Raw genomic sequence first — 18,095 nt, 5'->3', positions numbered from 1 at the left:
TCTTTTGCTGAAATTGTTTTTTCTGCAATCAAGATTAGAATGGATTATATTAAGTTTGTATCTATTGATAGCCCTTATGTTTATTGCAGTTGAAGTAAAAGTAGTCATTAACAGGTAGGACGTTATGACAGATTATTTTGTGCATTAAGCTCAGGTTGGAATGTAGACGGCGTAGTTCAAGGTTATCCAGGCCTAAAATTTCAAGCCTGGTGGTATACAGAATTTTATTATGAGCAGAGGAGTTGAGTACTCTTCTTGTAAAATACCTCTGGACTCTCTCTAATGTTTTAATGTCCGAAATGCAGTGTGGGTTCCAGGCAGGTGAGCAGTATTCAAGTATAGGTCTGGAAATATATAGATATAGGCAATATCAGTGGTGATATTTTAAACACATCTGAAAGGCACCAGATTGGAAAAGAATGCTCTATGAGAATTCTATTCATAAAACTCCACAAGCTATAACCATAATAGTGGACCTGCTGCAGTTAGCAATCTACAAGTCCACAAATCTAAAACTCATGGAAGAGGAAAACAAAGTTTCAGACTTCATTTTTCAAGAACAGATTGCAGGAATCATCACCAGACATGTATGATTCACATTTTGTTTCCCTTCACTATTGATTTTATCAGATGATTTATTAAAGTGGGAAGAGGTGCTATATTTATTTTTCATCCCAGCTTTTCTCAAAAATGATAGGGATTGTGGATTTTTCTTCTTTAATTTGCAAAAAAAAAATTGAAAACTTTGCAATTTTGCAGTGAGCTGACGGAAGTTCCCACACTATTAAAGAAGCTCTAATGAAAGAGATTAAATAGAGGGGGGGAAAGAAGGTAAATGGTTATAATGGGAAAACAATAAGATCTACACTCAGTCTTGGGTCTAGTATAATTTTCTAGGACTTGGGGAAATCTAACATTTCTTACTTTGCATCTTCATCTCGGGCAATAAACAGAGACACGTGATTGGTTGCCGATGCCATCTGTAACATGTCAACAGCTCTGTAAAGTTAAAAATGAAGAGTTAAATGTACTGATTTTCTCCACTGAGGTGTTACAAAAGCATCACCATAATTCATTTTATCTAATTGTTTTCTATGAGTTGAACTGATTACATGTTCATTTAAAATACTAACAGGCAAATACAAATGTTAACTATTACAGTTCATGCTTATAATTAAATGTTAGGACTTACTTTTCATTAGTTACACCATATAATTTTTGGCCATTCACTTCTAAAATTAAATCTCCAATACACAATTGATCTTGAAAAGAAAAAAAATCATGATAGTTAATTACAAATCAGCTACAGCAAGAAAACAAAATGTTTATTTAGAAAAAAAAAACTGTACACACACGCAAACTCAAAGAACCCCCCCCATTCACCTCTAAAATCAAATCTCCAATACACAACTGCTTTTGAAAAGAAAAAAAATCATGATAGTTAATTACAAATCAGCTACATCAAGAAAACAAAATGTTTATTTAGAAAAAAACTGTGTACACACACACAAACTCAAAGAAAACCCCCCACAAAAACACAAAAAAACATTAGGACCGAAAAATGTTAGAATTATTTCTGATGTTTTCAGCAAAATTACACAGCTACAATATTAGTAATTAGCTACTTTCTAGCTGACTGCTGAATCACTACATTTATTTTATTTATATTTTTAAATATGACTTCATAGTAATGATTTAAGGCAATCTTTCATTTATCTTTTGTGCATTTTTAATGTTTTACTTATTTTACTATTTTTATATGCCCTTCTAACATAAAAAAATAGTCATTGGGGGTAACTTAACTATCATATGAATCTTACTATCCGATATGCCTATTATAATACCTTGATCCCATATTATTGCCTTGAGTTAGTGAACTAAATATTAATACCTGTTTTTCTGACTTAGTTCTTTATTCCCCACTAATATTGTGCACCAGCAATTTATGATCAACCATGTTCTACTCAGAGGGAATTGATAGTTTTGCAGTCTTGCCAGCTAATATATAAGAGGTTGGAAGGTGAATAAAAAGCTGGATTTTCATTTCCAATAAATTGGAAAGTAAAAAGGTAAAACCAAAAATTATCCATGGTAATCCAACAAGTTTTGGAGCCCCCATGGTTAGAGATAACAGGGGGAAGCTACTCATTCCACATTTCCTGTCCTTTGTCCATATTATGGGAAGTAAAACAGGGACAGGGAAGGTGAGTTTAGAGAAGCTTTTCCCCTCTATTTTGTCAACACAGCTGATAGGAAGACTTACCGTATTTTTCAAACTATAGGACACACTGGTGTATAAGATGCACCAAGATTTCAAAGAGGTAAGTAAGAAAAAAAAGTTTTTGTCCTCCCCGCCTCCAGGAGCACTCTGCAGGCTTCAGCAGGGCTGGGGGAAGGCAAAAATGCCCCCGTTTTTGCGAAAAATGGGATGCGGGGACAGGGCTTCGGGAGGCCAAAAATGGCTGTATTTGGTGTATAAGACACCCCAACATTTCCATGCTCTTTTTTTGGGGGGGGGGAAGTGTGTCTTATACTCTGAAAAATATGGTAATTTTCCTCCAAAACACTCCATGACTACCTGGAGCTAAAAGCAAATTCGTCTAATATCCTGGCTGATTAAATTTATCCTTTTTTCACAACATGATAATCCATCTATCAACGTAGTTTATTGTGTGTAAGGTTTGCAACTTCTCTGTGGGCCAAATTAAATTAGGTATATAGTGTGCCTAGAATTCTCTCACTTGGATCTACTGGGTGAAATCCAGGGACTCCCCCCCCCCCCCAAATTTCTATGAGTGGATGGATATGGTGACCCCAGCTTTTCCTGTGTAATCTGCTCTAAAAGATTGGAATACAGGGAGTTCTGTAGGGGTAGGAAAGAGAAGATGGTCAGGATGTGTGGATCTTTAATTTTAAAAATCAATATATGGATTGTTACAGCTTTTTTTTTTAAAGCAGCATTGCCACCAGTGAAGATCACAAGTAATTTTTTACTATCTGTAGCAGCTATCCTCTCGGGTAATATCTCCTTTATGAAAATTCCATACTCTTCTTTGGATTGATCTTGACAGCCTCCAATAATTTTAATGCCTGTTGAGCAATTAAAACAAACAAGATGTAAATATCTTATTTTCCCCGCTGTGATAAACATACCATGGAAATTGCTAAATAACTGCAAAGATTATAAATCCTGTCTACATCCGAGTGGACCACCTGCCCAAAACAGTATGGCAATTCTCCAACTTCATTAGAGTAAATTGAATATGTAATCTGATTACCTAATCCATTTTGGCAGTCTGAAAATGAAACATGGTGTATAGTTCGATGCGTTCCATTCGGACCTACAAAGATCCTTTGAAATAGAAAAGAGAAAGTTGATTTCAGAGTGGTTGCAACTTATGAAATCATTGTTTTAAAAAATTGAAACATGGAGCCTATTAAGGTAAGAAAAGCAGATATCTTTAGAAATAGTTATTATTTGTAAGCAATCGACATGCTTTCTGGAAGATGTAATGAAGAATGTTTTTGTGTGTGTTTTTTGTTTAATTAAAACAATAAAATAAAAAAACATAAAAAGAAATAGTTATGAATAAGTGATTGAACTCATTTGTTTTGTTCCATTGTTTCCTTCCACCATTTAGAAAGTGATGTTTTATTTTTATTTAGATGGTCTGCACTAACAATAACATACTGTTTACAAGAGCAGACTCAATTCCTACAATGCTCTTTTCATTCTTTTGAGAACTTCCTGGTGCTGAGCTCAGGAAGTTAACTTAATTTAATTTGATTTGATTTGATTTAGGTGATCTCTTATTCCAGTTGATTCTAGGCAGTTCACAATACAGACAGTTCTCATTTAACAATCACAAATGGGACTGGCAACTTGATTGTTAAGCAATGTAATTGTTAAGCAAAACATCACATGGCCACACTAGACATGTAACGTTACCCCTGCCATGGTCATAAAGTGGATCACCTGTGGTCATAAAGTGATTGCGACTTGCAATTTTACTGCCAGCTTCTCCACTGACTCTGCCTGTCAGAAGCCAGTTGTGAAACGTACAAAGGGTGACTACATGACCATGGATTGCTGCAAATATCGTAAGCGCCTGCTGGTTGCAAAATGTCTGAGTCTCGATCATGTGACCACAGGAATGTTTTAACAGTTGTTAAGTGTAAGGACTAGTTGCAAAGTTACTTTTTCAGCACCACTGTAACTTCAAAAACTCACCAAACAGGGCAGTCATTAAGCCATATATTGTACAATAAAAGAATACAGTACAATGCAATTTGAAACAAGCAACAAGATAAGAAGCAGATTAAAAAAATTAGATCACATTACCCTGGACTTTTTCCCACATTCTTTGTGCCCAAAGAAATGTGATACATTTCCTTAGGATATTGTCACTTTGGCAGCACTCATCTAGTGACAAAAAGTAGGTAAATGGGCAGCCTGTTGTACCATGAATGTAAAAGGACACTCTTGTGTACTTCTGATCTACGCTGTCAGCTACCTGTCATCACGCTGATCAGTAAAAATGCTATGTAGTGCACAGGTGTCACTTCTGTCTTCTCTACAACTTTCCAGATTTAGGCTGAAGGATAGGAAGAGGTAAATCATCTTGAACTGTTACTAGAAATGTTTGTACAAATATGAAATCAAGATGAAGAATAAAAGTGGAAAAGTGGGGAAAGAACACAATTGCACAATGTAGTTACGACCTACTTATTATCTAGCAACATTTTATTTGATAACAGCCGCCCCTCAAAATACTAGAAGGCTGTTCGAAAGCAGGGCTGTCAAACTCAAGGTCCGCGAGCCACATCCCTGTGGTGCTTAGATCTGGCCCGCGGGGCAGTCATGAAAACGGCGAATGACTGGCCCACGGTGCGTCTGCCAGCGAAAATGGAGCTTAAGAGGGTCGTGCTCAGCCCCCCCCCCCTTTCACTGGCAGAGGGCTAGCAAAACAAACTAAAAGCAAAGCAAAACAAAAGGAGAAATGTTTTGCATTTGAGCATCCAAGAAGGGACAGGAAAAGAAAAAGGGAAAGAGGAAAGATAAATTAAAAGAAGGAAAGATGGGAAGAGAGCAAGGAAGGAAAAAGAAGACAAGAGGGGAAGGAAGAAGAAAGGAGGATGAAGAGGGAAGGAAAAAGAAGGGAAGAAAGGGAAGTCCTGTCTTAGTACTTGACCACCAGCAGATGGCAAGGCTCCTCTGGAGCAGGGGTCTCCAACCTTGGCAATTTTAAGACTTGTGGACTTCAACTCCCAGAATTCCTCAGCCAACAAAGTCTTAAAGTTGCCAAGCTTGGAGACCCTTGCTCTGGATGACAAGGGTTTGGCACTCGCCCTGGTCTAGCCTTCCTCCACTGGAGACAATGGATCCCCCCAGCCTTGCCCGGACCACCATTGTTGCCCCCAACATGAGTGATGTCAGGCTGGCAGAGATGAAAATACCTGTTTACAAAAAAAAATTAGACAATGAATAGGAATAGCTATCTAAAATCTAACCATGAAGCATATCTTTATAAATCTTATTATCTGGTTTTCATTCATCTTTTTGGCGAAAGACAATTGTTGCAAATGAAAGAAATAAATCCTAAAAAGTGCTGAAAGGTTTCATATTCAGCAGCAGTATAAATGCTTACTTCCACCCTACTTTCAGTTACTAAAACATCAGTTTATCTCTCTTTCCAGTTAATCTTCTCACACGAGATAATTCACTTGTGAAGCAAAAATTAGGTCTCCCATCGCAATTCAATAAGTACAAAGAACTATTTTTTTTAAAGTATAGTGATCACTTGCATTTTCTCTGGATTTTAATACATCATTTTTATCTTTCACTCCACTAAAAGATTTATAATAAACCATAGCTTCTTTTGTTTGTGTTAGGATTCATTCTTAATAATCCTCTTGGCATAAAACTTCAATTATCTTTTTCTGTTTAAAACAGTGTGTCTATCAGATTATGTCAGCACATGTAGGAAATAGAACTCCTTACTCACCAACTTATAATTATCTAAAACTCCCCAGTACCTATCCATCATGTACATAGTGGAATAGGAGAAAACAGCAAGGCAATTATTTTCTAATATGTTTTTATAGACCAGGGGTCAGCAACCTGTCGCTCTGGAGCTGCATGTGGCTCTTTTATCCCTCTGCTGAGGCTCCCTGTCGCCGGTCAGCTTCATAATTGATAGGGTTAGGGTTAGGGCAGGTAGAGGAAAAAGGGTGCTGCGCTAGGAGGAGACTCTATGGTGGGGGAACCAAACTTCCAGTTGGCTCCAGAATTGAACAGGGGGCTTCCGGTTAGGACCTTTGAGGCTTTTTGAGTGTTTAAGGTTGCCGACCCCTGTTATAGACAAATTACCAACTAATTACTTACATTCTAAATGGCAGTGCTAGGCAATAACAAAAGTTACAAAGAATGCTTATTCCCTTATATCTTCCTTCCAGGCATATATGGTTTTCTTTAACTGAAAATTGAAACATTGGCCTAGATACTTAATCTTATAGAACAGCGATGGCGAACCTTTTTTGGCTCGCGTGCTGTAAGTGGGGGGAGCGCAGTGGGGTTGTGTGCAGGCATGCTGCACCCATAATGCAATGTGCGACCTCCCCAGTGCGCATGCGCGCACTACATGTGCGACCCCCCCATTTTTGCATGCTTTTTTTGCCCTCCCCAGGCTCCAGAGGCTTTATAGGAGCATGGGGAGGGTGAAAACAGCCCCCCCGCCCCCCGGAAGCCCTATGGAGGCTTCAGGGACCTTCAGAAGGCTTCCCTGAAGGTCCCTGAAGCAGTCAAAACGACCCTCCGAGCAAACTGGAAGTCAGTTCCAGTTTGCTCGGTGGGTCGTTTTGAGCGCTCCAAAGGTTTCAGAGACCTTCCCTGAAGCCTCTGGAGCAGTCAAAACGACCCTCCGAGCAAACAGGAAGTCCATTCCCGAACTTCCGGTTTGCCCGTAGGGCCAGTTTTTTGCGCTTCAGAGGCTCTAGGGAAGCTCATGAGGGCCTCGGGGGGGGGGCTCTTTTCGCTCTCCCCAGGCTCCTATAAAGTCTCTGGAGCCTGGAAAGGGCGAAAAATGGCTTTAAAAAAGGGTGAACTCAGCTCGCGTGCCCTGACAAATGGCTCCGTGTGCCACCTGTGGCACGCGTGCCATAGGTTCACCATCACTGTTATAGAACTTCTGATTCTAAGACAAAATTCTTGCTGATTCCATGCAAAACTGCTCTTCAAGAACCGCAATCACACTGGATTTTTACTTTAGCTGTCAATGGTTGACTAAATGTTTGTGCTTATATTTGTATACGAAGAAGGTAAACATCTGTCAATACATCCTATGTAAATGAGAGGCAGTTTGGTGTAAGTGGTTAATGCACCAAACTAGAAAATAGGAGATTGTGAGTTGTAATCCTGCCTTAGGCATGAATTCAGCTGGGAAATAGGCCAATCACTTTCAGGAACTCTAGGAAACAAGCAAGAGCAAACCATTTCTGAAATCTTGCCAATAGAATGGCAGATTCATGCTTAGATTCATCTACTTGAGCATGCCTATTTCTTCTTCCCAACTCTTCAAGCTAAGATTTTAGATTTGATTCATGACACATTGCCTAGTGATGGTGAACCTATGGCATGCGGAGCTCTCTGCAGGCACGCGAGCTGTCGCCCAAATCAGCTCCACTGCCCATGTGCATGAGCCTCCTGCCGGCCAGCTGATTTTCGGATCCCTGCCTTGCATGCGGAGACATGCATACATACGTGTGTGTGTGGGTATCACGCACGCATGTTTGTGGGGAGCATGAGGGGGGGGTGCCCACCGCACCCTGTTTTTGGTGCCAGGAGGCTTCAGAAAGGCCTGCTAAGCCCAAAATGGGACACGTGGGGGTCGCATGTGAATGAGCAGGGTGTCATGTTGTGCAGGGGGGTGTCGTGTGTGGATTGAATTATGGGTGTGGGCATGCGCGCGTTTGCTGTTGCGCGCAGGCACATGCTTTCGGCACGCAAAGACAAAATGGTTAGCCATCACTGGCCTAGGTTTCTAATCTACCTTACCTATTTACCTATCTACCGTTTTTTGAAGCTCTGCAATGAGGATAAGGTCATGCTGAGAAAATGGTTAGCATTCTGGTACTAGCAAACTGTATGTTCAAATTAGTTTGCAAGTAAAATATCAACTTTTACTGATAGAGAAATGCAGCAATATTTCAGAATACCCATAGACATACAAGATACTCTGTGGAGGTTCCAAAGATACCAAGAGGTGGAATGGCAGACAGCACCATAACATATATTTTACTTTGGAATCCTTGGTGCTCTCTGAGCTCAGATGTTTGCTTGCAGACATTTCATTATCCAACTAGGTAACATTATCAGTGTAGGTGTGAGTTTTGCTCCCTGTTTATTTGCAGCAGCTTGCCCTGTCAGTGTTGATTTGAAAGAGGTTTTCTCCTAACCCTTGAATAGGGTATTGTTTTCTCCTTGTTTCCCTGGCCGCTGCTTATGTGGTGGTTGGCTGTTGAGAGAGGACGTGTGGACTTTTTGTTTCTTTGTTTTTTGTTGTCTCTTCTAAATGTGTACATATGCTTTAGTTCTATGTGTCTATTGATGTCTGATTTGTCTGAATGCCAGGAATCTCCTAGCATTTTTGGATTTGGTTTGGTCTAGGATGCTCAGTTTCTCAGTTTCACTGTGTCTTCTTAGAACTGGCTGATGTTCATGGATGTGCTCAACTAGTCTTCTGCCTATCTGTCCTACGTAGTGATTGTTACAGCCACCGTATATTGTAGATGATTAGAGCAGGTCATTCCTAAGTTTCTTTCTGATTGTTAAGCCACTGGGGGCTCCTGCTGCTTTTGTCTGTTTCCTAGGCAGCATCTCTTATCCACACATTCCATTGCCTCCTCTGAATAATAATTCCTGCACAGCTACTCTTGTGGAAGGTTGGATTGTTATTCTGATAATGGAACACTTGGTTAGTGTGGGTTGTTTTTCAACAGGGTTGTGTTTCTAATTTCTTCTGCTGAAAAAAATATCCAGGAAGGATATTGTGTTGTTTTCTTCTTCCCTGGCAAATTTTATTCCTTTGAAGCTTCAGAGCACCAAGGACTCCACAGTTCAGCTCTGAACAACATATATTCTCTTTTATTGGTATTTTACTTTATTTACTGTCAATGATCGCAAAAGATAGATCACTCTGGAAACTTATTAGCTCAGCATGTAAGAACACAGTAATGTATGCATGCATGTGTAACATGTATGAAAGCACATTTCTTTTGTTCTTTTCTGCACTAACAAGATGTATCATGCTAACACTAATATACATATATTAGGAACTATTTTGATAATATAAATCAGAGATATTGAATTTATTATGGGTCTTAAGCTGTGAAAACATTATATATGACTTACATATCGGGGTGATTTGAGTCTGGGGATGCCATCTCCGTCGACATGTCATTAATAATGGAATATTCCAACAGGCTCACAACAAAAACTAGCCATTTGCTGTAAAGCAGAAGAGAACACAATAGGTATTATATGCATAATTACTATGGGTTACTATGAATTACTAATGCAAACATACTGTACATTCTTTGATGGTTTGTGTAATACAGCTGGCATTGAATTTACTGAATATTTCTTAGTTGGAAAATAAAATATCCCACATCTTTAGGAGCTTGAGATCGAGCACACTATCTATCTTGGCCACCAAGACCAAGGGCTGAAGCTGTAGGGCCAGAAATGGGGATTGGCATCCAAGTGATGGTCCCTTTTATACAGGAATGGCTTATTCTGCACTTCTGGACATGTCTCTCGTGGCTAATCAATGCAGAGATCAGTTCACTTTTCTTATTTCCATGGAAACTGCCCTTAAACTTTAACTTTAACTTTAATTCAAACTTTTATACCGCCCCCTCTCCCAAAAGGGACTCGGGGCGATGTTAAAGAGGGGTACCAATTCCAATCACAACCACTCTCCAATAACTGAGTCATTCACACATCCATTTCTTTCCTGGGGAAGCCAGCAAACTGGCTAGCTAGTATGCGGACCTCCTCTTTTTATTAGCTACCACCAGTGGTGGGATTCAAAATTTTGTACTTCTGGTTCTGTGGGCGTGGCAGGGGAAGGTTACTGCAAAATCCCCATTTCCTCCCGATCAACTGGGACTCGGGAGGCAGAGAATAGATGGGGGCGGGGTCAGTCAGAGGTGGTATTTACCGGTTCTCCAAACTACTCAAAATTTCCACTATCGGTTCCCTAGAACTGGTCAGAACCTGCTGAATACCGCCTTTGGCTATCACACTTTTTCTATGATTGCAGTCCAGATCAACGTTTACGTGTATGTGCAGAATGTATCTTGAACGGATGGCAGATGGGTGCAATTGTTTGTACTTCTTAGTTTCAATCTAATATTGTCCTTATCAAACTAGATTAAAGACAGCAACCAATAGAAGAACCAGTTTGATCTAGTGGCTAAGGCACAAGACTAGAAACCAAGAGATTGTGAGTTCTAGTCCAACCTAGGCATGAAAAGTTGGCTGGATGACTTGGGGCTAATCACTCTCTCAACCCAACCCATCTCATGGGTTATTGTGGAGAAAATAGGAGGAGGAATGAGTACTGGGCATGTTCACTGCCTTATTTATAAAAATAAAAAGGCGGAATATAAATAAATAAAAGGAAATGCTGTGTGCCATTTAATACAGGTAGTCCTTGACTTACAGCAGTTCATTTAGTGACCGTTCAAAGTTACAATGGCACTGAAAAAAGTGATTGATGACCATTTTTCACACTTACGACCCATTGCAGCATCCCCATGGTGACATAATCAAAATTCATATGCTTGGCAACTAGTTTGTATTTATGACAATTGCACTGTCCTAGGGTCATATGATCCCCTTTTGTTCTGAGAAGCAAAGTCAGTGGGGAAGCCAGATTCACTTAACAACCGTGTTACTAACTTAACAACTGCAATGATTCACTTAACAAACGTGGCAAGAAAAGTCGTAAAATGGGGCAAACTCATTTAACAAATGTTTCACTTAGCAAGATAAATTTGGGGCTCAATTGTGGTCGTAACTCGAGGACTACTTGAACTACCGTATTTATTCGAGTATAACGCGCACACGTGTATAACGCGCACCCCTAATTTTCGATTAAAAATCGGTATAAAATTTTGTTTCACACCAAGCATTGTAATTGACAAAAAAATGTTGTTGAACACGTGCGGCCATGATAAAAATCATTTATTGACAACGTAAACTGGTATAAACACAATACCGAAATAAATAAATGCCGTCCATTTTATTGCTGATGCCGTAACGTGTGAGCGAGGCGAGGAAATGAAGCGGTGACCATACAGCGGATAATAAGAATTCTCACCCCCAGTTCGGGCCGCCCACTGTACGCGACGAGGGGACGTTTTTTTTTTCTTCGCCCTCGCGTACAGTGAGCGGCTGCAGCCCGGAAAAGGCGCAGTGCGAATTTACAATTCGCCTGCGCCCTCAATGGACCGGCCGCCACTGCCACCCCACCCCAGCCCTCGTTTATAACGCGCACCCAAACTTTGATTTCTTTTTTTGGTAGAAAATTTTGCGCGTTATACTCGAATAAATACGGTATGTCCTTACTCAGGAAAGAACAATTAACCTTGCAGTTTTGTTTTTTAAAAAACCGTCTTTCAGAAACCCAAAGCAGCATTTCAGTTCGACTCCACCTGCTGCTTTTATCCTCAAAGCAATCTTGAGATGAAAATTTTTGCCTAGTCTCAGGTCACACAAGAAGCTTTGTGGTGGCTAAAGGAGTCCAGTTCCCTCATCCTGCTCATGCCCTTTGGTGTGAATATTAAAGGACTAGCTCCTTTGATTCCTAATGAAGTTTGAAAACTTGCAAAACAGTTTAACCCTTAGAGACTGCATTTTTAAAAGCCCAGCGCCTTCCTATGGTTTCCAGGGGCTTGTCTGGATAATAAATCTGCAGTGCACCTGCCCCTTTTTGAAGCCTAGCCCTGGGCATCTAAAATTTGCAGGAAGCGGGGTTGCAAGTGGTTTTTTCAACAATAAAACAAAAATCCTAAGCGTCTGCATTCAAATAAATCCAGATTCTACATTTAAAAAAAAGATAACAAAAAACCCCACAATAAATCAGTTTTAAACTAAATTATTTTTACCTATTTATCAGGACTACCCGCGGGGATTTCTAAAACCAGATTTCGTGCTCAGATAAACCCAGATCCTACAGGGGGGAAAAAAAGCCCAGGTGACAAGCCACACCATAAATGCGTTTTAACCTAAATTATCTTTACCTATGTAATACCTACTTAAGACTGCATTAATTTTAATTAATTTCAAACTTAAGACTACATTAATATTTAAATAAAACACGTAGAAGGCCAACAAGGATTGAAAAACCCAAATCTGGATTGAAAAAACCCAGACCTGAATTTAAAAACCCAGCACCGGCAACCTTGGCGGGAAGTTAGCCTCGCTCCTGACTCGGAGGCGGAGCAAAGAGGCGGGCAGGTAACGAAAACGCGAACTTACCCCCTACGGCCGCCGTAGTCAGAACGTTCTTACCCCAGCGTTGGAAAGTTTTGCCAGCATCAAAGCGGGGCCGCCGCCGGGCTCGACCTTCGCTACTTCTCGCGATAGTTGCTAATCGCGCCCGCCCGCCTGCGAAAGGCAGCCAAAGAGAAAAGGGTGGTCACGTGACAGGAAAAAGCATGCGTTTGGGCGCAAAGGGCTGCGTGCTGGTGGCCCGAACGGTGAGAGGTTGGGGCTGCAAGCCGGTTAGGCTCTGTCACCGTGGCAACAGCCAGGAATTCCGCGGGGGCCAGCGGGAGAAGAGCGTCGAGGAGGCTGTCGCTGCTTTTCGCCGGCAGCAGGAGGAGCAATGGAAGCAAAGCAACAGGACGGTGCTCACCTATCTGGCGGCCGGGGTCGTGGGCATGGCGGGCTTATCCTACGCAGCCGTGCCGCTCTATCGCCTCTACTGCCAGGTATGGGGCGGTCCGTGGGTGGGGGAGCGAGGAGGTAGGAGTCCACTTGCAGCTGACGATGCTCCGTAGGGTTACTATGTTTTAGGGGACGAGGACGGGGGTAGTTCTTGTGGTCCATGGAACGTGATACGAAAATAAAGCGGCGATCTTCAGTATAGATTGCCAATTGCTAATTGCTCAAACTATTCTGATCTTCCTTGTTATTGGAGTGTCTTTATTCTTCACGATCTTGTCTTAAATGTATTATTCCCAATTGCTTCTCTCTTAAGGCGCTTCTATTTGTGTTTGTGCACAAGAATAGCAATAGCACTTAGACTTGTATACCACTTCAAAGTGCTTTACATCCCTCTCTAAGCGGTTTTACAGAGTCAGCCTATTGCCCCCAACAATCTGGATCCTCATTTTACCCACCTCAGAAGGATGGAAGGCTGAGTCAACCTTTAGCCTGGTGAGATTTGAACTGCAGCTAGCAGTTAGCTGAAGTAGCCTGCAGTACTGCACTCTTAACCACAACCGACAAATGTATGACCTTCAGGCCTTTTCCATCAACTCCCGAGTTCATGAAGTATGATGGTCGACATAAATTGAGTAGCAACCTTAACAGTAACAGAGTTGGAAGGGACCTTGGAGGTCATCTAGTCCAACCCCCTGCTCACACAGAAGACCTATAATAGGGTTTCCAACCGGCAACCTTTCTGATCAACAAGCTCAGCATCTTAGCCACTGAACCTTAGCAAGGCTGGATTTGGAGGGGTTCTGATTTTGCTTTCGTAATGAACTCCTTAAACTTTATTTACTTCCAGCCAACGAAGTGGTTGCATTTGCAAATCTCAGGTGTATAGTAGACAAACCTTTATTGGTCTCTTCTTGCAGTCCCGCTCTTTCAGTAGGTACGCTGAATGCATGAAATAAACATTGAGTCAACATGTATTTTGGTATCTTTCTCTTCCCTGTTGTGATTTATCCCTTTTCTCTAAATTCAATTCTTATAGTGGTTTTGTCACTTTAAAGATTTTCAAATGAATAAATAGGTTGTTTTGATACATCCATTAGCTTTGAAATAATTGCATGGTCTTGCCACTCTAAGGCCTCTCTATGGTTAATATTCTAATCTAAATCAGAGGTAAACATCCACATATTCTTCTACTCTCCATTATCGGTCTTGTGTTTTTTATCTCATGCTACCCTGCCTTTTCTAAAATACTGTGTTCCTATGTTATTTTTCTCTCTCTCCAACTATGGTCACTTTTTAAATAAAATCCTAAGTAAAATATAATTGTGTGAAAAACTGCCATGATTTCAGTAATTTGTGCATTTGTTTTGTATCTCTTTTTACCCTTTTATTGCCTTGACTCATTTTTATGTTCTTATATTTATTTGGTAGGAACTGATATAACTATTGTGATGAATACGATTGTTTTGGTTAGTTTTAACCTCTACATGAATATTTTAATTTTTGTTTCTATAACCTGTAAACTGCTAATCTAGTAAACTAGATTATTGTGTGTTTCTAGAAGTATAATAAATATACATTGAGGTGTTCAGCTCACTTGTCAATTTTCCTAGTGCTTTTCATTCCCTATTTCTCCTTAATTGCTTAGCTATTCCACTGATGTTTTTGATAGCAAACATACCTTGGGCCAAACCTCTAATTATCTCAACACTTTCCATTTTTACTGTCTTTTAACTATCCCCAATGTTCTTGGCTTTTGCCACTTTCTATCCCTCCTAATTTAGTACTTTGTTTCTGTTTTGACAATTTTAGTTTCTCTTGATTTATTCATTCACACTTTTCATGTTCATAATTGTTCATGCTTTTGTACAGGGAATAACTCTTTTAGTATAGTAAAATCTCAGTTTAACAACTTCAATTTAGTAGTCTTCAAATAATAAACTGCATCCAGATTTCACCTCAATTTAATGTCTATTGTACCCAAAATAATCCTGGCCAAACATAAATTTATATAATTTATATGAGCTACCTTTATTATACTTTTGACCAGAGTGATGTCAATGGACTCAAATGGCAAATTCAGATTGAGTGGACATTTGACTGTAACTAAGATTTTAATTGTCTTTCCTTCTGGTTCCAATCTGATTACATCATCACGTCCAGATCTCTATATGAAAATTCAGTATTCTTCAATTAATAGACAACTTTTTAATGACTTCTGGAACAAAGGGATTCTCATTATCTGGTGCCACCACCATTTGTCTAAATTTTCCAGCCATGCCCATATGCTTGCCTTGGTAACAATAGAGATGATTTGTTCTTTTTTTTAATGTTTGCATTTCTTGTCTAAAATAACTTATCCCTTCCACTTTTAACTGTTCAGCAAAAACTTAAGTCTGTGTTCCCATTCTTCCTAGTTTTACTGAATCAGCTTCACCATTACATGAAAGTGCTCATCTGCTGACAGGGAGCCTTGTAAGGGGATTTTATAGTTTCATGAAGGTGGGAGAACTGTAGTAATTATATATTATTTCTAGCAACAGATGCAGTGCACATATGAATTTCCCTAACTACTTAATGTCTTGTGAAGTCCTCATTAGTATTTAGTTGGTCTCCTTAAAGAATATGACACTGATAAACCTTCTGATCAACCGTGACTTTTGGGGGGGAGGGGCCCACAACTGCTGCTCAGTTTATTGCTGTGGAGTACTTCAGATTCAGAAACTTGCTTTGAAGCATTAATGGGTGCATACATTGCTTCTCTCTCCAACTACTTGAACCAAACTCATATTTTCCCAGGATCTTGCTACAACTACAGAAGACAACTGCATGATCCTGAGAAAAGTCACAGCTGCTTTAAGAAGCTGCAGAGAAATATTCCATGAGCTTCCTTGCAAACATTGAGGCATCTTTTTGCCTTTGAATCTAAAGCACTGCACAGCTCTAGTAAGTGTTGCTAATTTTAAGTAAACAAACTCTAATGAAAAAAAAACACCTCTACTCTGTTCTTATTGCCATGAAAATAATTTGTTTTCAAGCAGATTGTTTTTCACTTCATCTTATTTTCCTTTCAGGCTACTGGGCTTGGTGGATCAGCTTTAGAAGGTCATAGTTCAGAACAGATTGAAACCATGGAGCCTGTAAAGGACCGCATCATTAAAATCACATTCAATTCAGATGTACATTCAAGTCTTCAATGGAACTTCAAGCCTCAGCAGACTGAAGTTTATGTAAGTAATTAAAATCTGCTAAGTGAATTTTACATGAACTTTTATAAGCATTTTTTTTACAATAAAATGACATGCTGCTCTTATAAAAATAATCAAGAATGTAGTAATTGTAGCCAACTGAGAATTTTTAATTAATAGGCTCCTTTTCAATTAGGTAAATGGGATACAATCAAACAATGCATTCTGATTTACTAATTTCCATTAGCAAAATTAGTTTTAGAATTAAGTTTATTCTGCTAGCAAATATGTATGGCAGCCAGGTTAAATCCTAGTACTACTGCCTGTTTGCCAAGTGCCCAAGTGCAGTTTAATCAGGAAATCTAGTCTTGGTCTGTCATTGGTATTAGAGTTAACCAAATTCTGGTTAGTTTCTTTAATCTTAAAATGGCTTTTTATAAATATTTTGAAATATAATGCCAACAGAGATAGTCCACCTCAAATTATCCAGTCTTCAATGCCATTTTTTTCAACCTCAACAGATTTAAAGATGTGTTTGGGAGAGTTCTTGAGAAAAACTGCTTTAATATAACTTGGTGCACAGACTTTGCTAGAAAACCCATTTTGTAAGAAATAAAAGTATGGAAATAAGTTAAAAACATAACAGTTGTAACTTTTTAAAATAGGTGGTTCCAGGAGAAACTGCACTGGCCTTTTATAAAGCAAAAAATCCCACTGATAGACCAATAATCGGAATATCTACCTACAATGTACTACCACCTGAGGCCGGACAATATTTCAATAAGATACAGGTAAGTGCTGCTCAGTTTGGTGTAGTTCCTCAAATATTTATTATATTTATTTATTATATATTTATTATAACTGAAACTAGAGTCTGTTTTGATAATTCATATTTGCAGCAAGCCATAGAATTAGATTTATGGTATGCAGTCAATATTTCTTCTTGTCCTCTTGAATTCTGTATGACTTCATTTTTTTTCTTTAAGGATTGCTATCTTATTTTTCTATAGCATAATAAACATGAGATTTCCAATAGTTGAAAATTCTCAGTTTTCCCTGAAATATGAATAAAACCAATAGGTTCACCAGTATTCCTTAATTCTTAATGTTAATATTTCTTTAAATGCTTTATATTTAGACAGATTTTAAAATGTTTATAAAATAATTACTTGACAAAGTGAGTTTGAAATGGATTTGTTTTTAATAGATTTTTTTAAAAAATGTATTGAATTAAAGGTTAAGACAAAACATTAAAACAATTAGCTGACTATCCAATTTTGGAAAATAAACTCTTTTTTTTCCTTTCAGTGCTTTTGTTTTGAAGAACAAAGACTCAATCCTCATGAGGAAGTGGACATGCCAGTATTTTTCTTCATTGATCCTGAATTTGTAGACGACCCAAAGATGGAGAAAGTTAATTTTATTACTCTTTCTTACACTTTTTTTGAAGCCAAAATTGGATATAAACCACCGCTTCCGGGTTATAATTAACAGTACAATATGTAGACTCTACATCAGTTTTCTCTTCAATACTCTATTGATAATCACTGACTGTATAAAAATAACTACTAAAATAGCCCAGGAAAAAGGTTCTGAATATTTCAGGCATTATGTTTTATTTCCTGAATATGCACTGATGTTTCTTTTCTTTGGAGATATGATTAATCTTCATTTTAAAATCAAATTAAGAATACAAAGAAATGATATACAAAAATGGCATATTTTGTTCATTTCTCTCTCTTCAAGTACAGGAAGATGTATCCATTTGCTAATTTATGACTCATTTTGTAAAGTTTTCTTTTATTCCCCACAGTTATCTAAAATGTTATTTAATAGATTAATGTGTCAAAGGGGAAAATAGTAAATAGTTTATTTTTGGAAATTTGATGTCTGCCTAATAAAGTAATAAGTAACCAGTAAAGTAATAAATACTAGATTTGACTTTACTTGCCTAC

General features: G+C 38.9%; 2 protein-coding genes across 7 annotated transcripts in view; one reads left to right on the top strand and one right to left on the bottom strand.

Annotated features, from left to right (window-relative positions):
• STXBP4 (syntaxin binding protein 4) overlaps positions 1 to 12,664 on the bottom strand; it is a 110,671-nt gene extending 98,007 nt beyond the window's left edge. For 2 of the 6 annotated variants that reach the window (XR_014176771.1, XM_081970411.1), the window contains exons 1-7: positions 12,440 to 12,540; positions 12,172 to 12,236; positions 9,410 to 9,505; positions 3,279 to 3,352; positions 2,995 to 3,090; positions 1,193 to 1,262; positions 925 to 999 (exon numbers count right to left, since the gene is read on the bottom strand). Coding sequence is in view for 5 of the 6 variants with exons in the window: in XM_081970411.1 (XP_081826537.1) it covers positions 925 to 999; positions 1,193 to 1,262; positions 2,995 to 3,090; positions 3,279 to 3,352; positions 9,410 to 9,453 (359 nt within the window). In the remaining variant the exon portion in view is untranslated. The other 4 variants (XM_081970412.1, XM_081970413.1, XM_081970415.1 and 1 more) reach the window with 4 other exon arrangements.
• Positions 12,632 to 18,069, top strand: COX11 (cytochrome c oxidase copper chaperone COX11). The gene is made up of 4 exons (XM_081970475.1): positions 12,632 to 12,999; positions 16,027 to 16,182; positions 16,806 to 16,931; positions 17,449 to 18,069. The coding sequence occupies exons 1-4, from the start codon at positions 12,724 to 12,726 to the stop codon at positions 17,629 to 17,631; spliced, it is 741 nt and encodes a 246-aa protein (XP_081826601.1). The 5' UTR covers positions 12,632 to 12,723; the 3' UTR covers positions 17,632 to 18,069.
• The last annotated feature ends 26 nt before the right edge of the window (positions 18,070 to 18,095 follow it).

This window comes from Natrix helvetica (genome assembly GCF_964273705.1).
Source record: "Natrix helvetica genome assembly, chromosome: 1".
NCBI classification, from domain to species: domain Eukaryota; kingdom Metazoa; phylum Chordata; class Lepidosauria; order Squamata; family Natricidae; genus Natrix; species Natrix helvetica.
The sequence above is the reverse complement of the archived record's forward strand: the minus strand, read 5'-3'. Positions and strand labels throughout refer to the sequence as shown.